Source organism: Austrofundulus limnaeus, unplaced genomic scaffold, assembly GCF_001266775.1.
Source record: "Austrofundulus limnaeus strain Quisiro unplaced genomic scaffold, Austrofundulus_limnaeus-1.0 Scaffold541, whole genome shotgun sequence".
NCBI classification, from domain to species: domain Eukaryota; kingdom Metazoa; phylum Chordata; class Actinopteri; order Cyprinodontiformes; family Rivulidae; genus Austrofundulus; species Austrofundulus limnaeus.
The window spans coordinates 192,871-199,403 of NW_013952943.1; the positions used below are offsets into that span (position 1 = coordinate 192,871).

The 6,533-nt window shown below is 42.5% G+C and overlaps 1 protein-coding gene across 1 annotated transcript in view; it reads left to right on the plus strand.

Moving 5' to 3' along the window:
* si:dkey-229b18.3 (uncharacterized) overlaps nucleotides 1-5,316 on the plus strand; it is a 9,587-nt gene extending 4,271 nt beyond the window's left edge. Inside the window, exons 4-7 of the mRNA XM_014026293.1 lie at nucleotides 582-2,548; nucleotides 2,699-2,917; nucleotides 3,949-4,084; nucleotides 4,296-5,316. Coding sequence (XP_013881747.1) covers nucleotides 582-2,548; nucleotides 2,699-2,917; nucleotides 3,949-4,053 — 2,291 coding nt within the window. The 3' untranslated portion in view covers nucleotides 4,054-4,084; nucleotides 4,296-5,316. The remainder of the gene's footprint in view (nucleotides 1-581; nucleotides 2,549-2,698; nucleotides 2,918-3,948; nucleotides 4,085-4,295) is intronic.
* Nucleotides 5,317-6,533: the final 1,217 nt, after the last annotated feature.

Consider the following 6,533-nt stretch of genomic DNA (forward strand, 5'->3'; position numbering starts at 1 on the left):
ATTTTGCAAAACAGTTGCAAAATACAATATCAATAAACGTTTTCATTGAATCGAATCGTGATTAATCGATTCAGAACTTTATGAATCGAATCGATTTAGAGAACTGGCCATAATACCCAGTGCTAATATTGGACATTAGAGATGTAGCAGTGCATGTGTTTGTATTGTGACAGTTCGGTACAGATGTTTGGCACATTGAAGTACACAATGAATGTGTCAGATGATTTCCCCTCTCATCATGGTGCACGGTTTAATTGCCTGCAGAGACAGAAAGGGATCAGAGGAAGGTGTCATCTAAAGCTCTCCACATCAAACAAMGCATGAATAGTTAGTTAACAATAACATTCTGAAAAACTGCTTGTTTTTTTTAATCAGCTGTTTAAAAATGTTTCCTGCTCAGGATCCATAGCTGCAGAGGAAGGAGACGAGAGGTGCCTGTATGGCAAGCAATTACACCATATAATGCAGACCCTTCATCATAACTTAGGCATATCCTGCACCCTTATTGTACACAGTGTAAATATATTTGAACTTCAGTTTTTCCGATGCTTAACTAACAATGTGTGTTTGTTGTCTCGCAGGTTTTAGCGAGGACAGTCTTCTGTCTCTGCTGGACTTCTCCTATTCCTCCACTCTCTGTGTTCGTCAGGAGGACCTACCRGAGGTGTGCGCTATGGCTCGACACCTGGGCATGTGGCCCGCAGTGGAGGCCTGCTCGGCTCTCCTTAAAGAGCAGGAGCAACAACTCCACCCTGGCAAGCGCTTTACCTCAGCCTGTGCTGGTTCATGCCGTGAACATTATCAACAAAAGGAAGAGGTTTTAGATTTGGACAACATGAATGAAAGCTTTAGTTTAATACTCGATGCGTCAGATGAGTCTATACACGGAAGCCCTAGGCGTAATTTGCGCAGATTGCCAAAACCCCAAGACCAAAATGGCCTCCCTTTGAGTCCCTCASACAGGATGAAGCTCATGGACTTTAAATCCCCCTCTTCCAAAAAAGGCAGCACACCCCGTCATGGCATGGCCACCTCTCAGTCACAGAATTACTCACCCATATCGGCATCGAGCACCCGTCTTCTACGCTCTTCTCCTGGAGCCGCCAAGGAGGTTCAGAGATTGCTGCCCGTGCCAGAGACGCCTCGACGAGGCAAAAAATCCCACGCYGTCACGCAGCTCTCGTGCTCATCGAGGTTGAGGCCAGGCACAACCTGCAGCCCAGTGAGGATCAAACAGGAACCAGAGGAGGTCGGAGAGGATGAAGAGGATTATGAAAGGGCACAGGAGAAGTACAAGCTTATGAATGTCCTCGGGCTTCAGAGGACCGCTCTGCTCCCCAGACCAGAAGATCTGATTGGCTGGAGGCAAAAGAAACGACTAAGGAAGTTGAAGGCCAACAACTACTCACTGACCAAGCGGCGAAAACCTCGTACGTCCTCCCCGGGACTGTCGTATGAAGATATGACACTGTCACTCCCTCTTTGTAACCCCGTCAACACTCGACTCCTCAACAAGTCTGTCAAGACCAAGGCTTTGGCCTCAGCTAGCTCAAAGCAGATTCCTGCGAAGAGGAGAAAAAATGTCAAACRGCTCGTTCCTCCGACTGACAGGAGCCTGAGAAGCAAAGGGGTTCTTCCAGACCTGTTCCAGCATACGTCCAGGCCCGCCTTTGGGATGAGGGAGCTCAGACGCTCCGTGAGGACGGGTAAWGGTGCCTGCCGTCATACTCAGCAGCCTCTGAGACGCAGCACCAAAAAATCCTTTGTGAGAAACATAAAAATCAAAGCAGAACCAGCTGAATAYTCCATCTCAGATTCCGGACTGTCATCAAACAATCACTATGATCACGTGTYCTCAGAGTCCCCTCCTGCACAGAGGACGTCATTCAGAAACAAGGTCCCTGCAGACTCGGTGAAAACACTGCGTTATAACAGCAGCCGGCTGGTTACAAAAGCCAAACTCCGACGGGGCTCCAYGAAAGACACAGACAAGACAACGTCTGCGAACCGAGAGGAAGGGAGGAAGAATCTGAAGGGGGTCCACAGTACTAAAACAAAAGTGAAGGATACTGAAGCTAATGGGCTTCAGTTTTCAGAGCATTCACCCCCATCGTCCATTTACAGCCACCATCTGTACAGAGCCATTAAAGAGGAACCAGCTGAACCTGTGCCGGTTGGACAGTTCTCCGATCCTCCCTCACCAGATCTTGGTAAACGTCAGAGCAAGCCTYCCATCAAACTGCTGGACTCAGGCTTTCTGTTCAACTTCTGCCGACCAGCCGGGGGGCCAATGGCAGGGCTGAAGAAAGAGGAGGAGAGCGTGGATATCTGCTTGACGCGCTCCGTGTCACAGGGYGGTGAGAAATTTGAGACGGGACAGTCTCCCCACAGGACACTGAGAGCCAGAGGACCACCCGTCCTCCCTGTTGTGAAGAGGGAGAAGAGAGGGACCCAAGGCTCAACTCCAAGACCCAAACAGAAGCCCAAAACCACCACTTCACTCCTGAACAAATGTGCTGGGTCAAAGACTACACAGACCATGCCAAAGGTAGTTAACTGTTTGGTGATAACAGTTCACTGTGACATTTACAGCGCTATAAATCACTAATGAATGGGCATGCCTAGGTACAATCACAAACATGTTTAATCTGCATTTATCTAAACTAATCTGTGTTTTCTCCTCGCATGTCACATGTAGAGACAAAGTAAAGTCATTGCTGTGAGCAGCAGGAGCTGCGTCATCCTGGATGCTGTACGGCGAGCACGCCTAAAGCAGCTTCGAGGGCCTCGCAGTCAAGCACCAAAAGTTCCAAAGGCGGCCCATGCCTGTCTGCAGTGCWCAGCCACCTACAAGGACTGTGATGCTCTAATTATGCATCAAATAAGGCATGTGGATGGAAAGCACTGGCCCTGTCCGGTAAGCTCCAGACCTATGAGAAGTAGAGCCACCTATCTGTGATCGGTTCAATCCACTCTTCAATTCAATTCAGTTCAAATTCAAAAATACTTTCTTGATCCCAGAGGGAAGTTTGGTAATTTTGGCTTTTGGTTCTCTTGATTTAATTTGCTTTTTCAGTCAAACAAAAAAAAAAAACATTAGTTTGTTGGTAACCCTTCAAAACCAGTTTAAGTTTTTTGCCATTAAAACTGTATTCTGTCTAAAAAGCATTGAAGATGAAAAAAAGGACAGTGTGAAGCCCATGATTAATGATCTGTAACTGGGGAGTATTTGATTGGGCCATTTAATGCTGCCAGTATTGCTGTAGTGCTCTCAAATTGTATTCAGCTTTTTTTTTTCTTTCCATAAAGACAGACTAAGGTTACAACAAAAACATCAGGAGCTATGCTTTTAACAAATAATTTTAATAATACAACTACAATTTTGAGAATAAAGTAGTATTGGAAACTAGTTTCACTTTATTTGTACAAAAACAACACGATGTAATGAAAACGAAACAAGATAAAGTGAAACCAATTATCCACAAGGTCCAAATTGGTTATCAGTCCAACATTAGTAAAACCTTAAATTTTAATGTCTGTCATGAAAATGTCGCACACTCCAGCTCTATTCTACATGTGCTGTTTGTTGATCATTGAATAAATAATAATTAGTTGTTTCAATATCCAGGATTACATATGAAGCTGAGGACAGCATCATTTCCTCCTTTTTTAGTCTGTCATCAGTATCTCCTCTACAATCTTTGGTTTGCTACCATTTTAACATTTTTTAAATGAAAAGCTTAGTGCATACCTACTGTCTGAGCGTTGGAGTGAAATATCTGATGTTCAGAAATGAAATTTAAAGCTGTTTTGGTCAAATCTTGAAAATTCCATTATACACAAATTGATGGCGAGATCTGCAGAGATGAGTTGGTGCTCAGAGTATATGTTGTGGATGACTCTCAGCTACTACCACATCACATTTTAGCGTAACGTTTGTATCTCTAGCTCTGCAGCAAGACGTTCTTCAGGCTGAGGAATGTCCGGAATCACATCCGCACCCACGACCCCAAGTTGTACAAATGCCGGAGCTGCATCGCTGCAGGTTCCTGAGGCAGCCGGAGAGCCGGATCGTTTGACCAAGGTTGGTGAAAGAGATGCCGCACATGCCTGAGCTGCCTGTCAATCACTTTTACGTCAGCTGTCATGAGCGGTTCTGCCTAAAGTGTTAGATTAAGAAGAGATGATATCAGAATGCAAGACATGTCAAGACCTGTTGTTGTCATGTGTCATATATATATTGTAGCTCTGTGTGATCGTGGGTGTTTATTGATTTTCTTTGGGTTATTTTTCAGGCTGAAGGCCGTCTGTGTCTGTCCACCAGCAAACGGGCTGAAGCCAGAGGCACGTGGCCAATCAGGAGCTTGTAAATAATCCTCATCGTCACACCTCGAAGCACAAGGATCTGTGAAAAGAAACAAGTTGTTCAGAATATAATTACTGCTGTTATCAATGATTGCTAATATTATTATTTAAATAACCAAATCAAGGTTGCCGTTCCTGTTTTCTTCTTGGTAGCTGCAGAAGGCTAAACTTGAACGTTACTCTCAGGGGCGGGGGGAATGTGATGCAACGGGATAAAGTGACTCAACATCACAGTTGTATTATATAATAAAAAGAAGAAAAAAAAACCCTGAAATGTAAAATAATTGTTATAATTGTTACCGTTACTATTATTTTTCTATGTATAGATGAACGTTGAGTGCACTTATCTAGAAAACGTTGTAAACCTAAGAAATAAAAGAAGTTGAAGGTTTAGAGTCGGAGGTGGGAATACTTGAAGTCTTGGAAGTGCTGGAGGAGGAAGAGGAGGGGGAAGCGGGGTATACTTGATGTTGGAAAGGTGGGGGTTCATAAAAGTCAGCCTGCCCTTTGTGGGTCTTTGTCTTTTCATGTGGTAACTTATGACTTGACGAGTTCTTTCATATTGACTCCTTGCCCAGTCACGAGTTCTGGGTTTGACTTGTGGGGAGGAGGGGGCATGATGACACCACTGCATGTGTATTTGCAGGCCGTTTGTAGTCCACCTTTTTTTTTTGTAAGGTTGTTGGGGGGAATTTTTTGTTTTTAAAAAGGGAAACCTGTCCTGTTTTTAATGACTTTTCCTAATRTTATTCAAGACAACTTTGTCACAACAGATGTTTTATTATTTTCCTCTTCAGTGCAGGATGAGATAATCTTTGCTTAAAATCTCCTACTGAGTAAATGCAATGTGCACATACAGAGATGTTTATGTATTACAAATGGATTTTAGAAAGAAATAAGTTGTATCTTGCCATCTGCTAAAAGACGATTGAATAAATTTTTTGCCTTTTATGTCCTTTATTTTTCATTTAAAATGAGTGAAATTTAAGTTTGCCAATTTACAATTTTAACAAACGACTCAGTTTTGCAGCTTCAATCTTTGTATTAAAAGGTTAGCTCAGCTGAAGGTCGAGGGCATCTTTTTTTCATAATTCTTATTGGGAGTTTTTTAAAGCACAAGGATTAAACTGTTTAGTGACCATTGGTGGTTTAAAACAATAAGCGACTGTGGAAGAGTGGTTAGGGGAGTCGTCCTGTAACCAGTGAGTAGCTGGTTTGCTGGCCTCTCAAATTTGAAATGACTGAATATTTTCAGATTATTAAACACTGAATGCAGCTCTATGCATCAACTCTAGATCAGTTCAGATCTAGAGTTGGAGGTGGTAGAGACCTCATTCAGTGGAGGACTGATGACAGTTGCAGATTTTTTATTTTATTGCACACCTTCAGTGTCGTCCTTGTATCAAATACACAATAAGAACAAATCAACAGTTCAAAGCAATAATCTAGTGGAAACATTTTTTTAAAATTTGTGATTCTGGAGACTGGATGTTCCTGCAAAAAGCCAACTACTTCAGAATAAACAGTCCTTCCAATCTGAGCACAGCACAGCGGGTGAATGTCGGAGCATTTGCACAAATGATCCTGAGCAAATACTAACTGAAGCTCAAACTCCTCAGCAGCTGAGCTCGTCTCTCTCTGCAGCAAACACCAGCGAAAAAGAATTTCTCAGCAGAGAAATCCAASGATAACGAGAACACTCATTAAATCCGACAGGAAACGAGGAGGACTTTAATCATCCTGTGTTATAATCAGCAAAAAGCAACACATTTACATTCACTTGTCTCTCTGCTTTGAGTCACAAAACTAAACCACTGGAACACTTGGGGAATTTTTTTTTAAATACATACATTTGAAAATATTTCCCACCATAATTTGGGTCAGTAGAAAGATGGTCACAAAATAATGTGTTTAAAAAAAGTTTACCAGGGGAAAACAGAGACACTTCAATAAGAATGCCTTTCTAATTCAGTTATACAGTTGTAATATGGTATTCTGTTGGAATGGTGGTTCCTCCACTACTCTGTAGTCCTATTTGAGCTCTTTTGATAAACGTAAAAGTTAACATAAACACAAAATTATGTTTTCACTAGGTGTTTTCATCTTTAGGGATGTAAAACAAGGTTAAAAATAAAGATATATTTGAACTGAGGAGGATAGTGTAACAG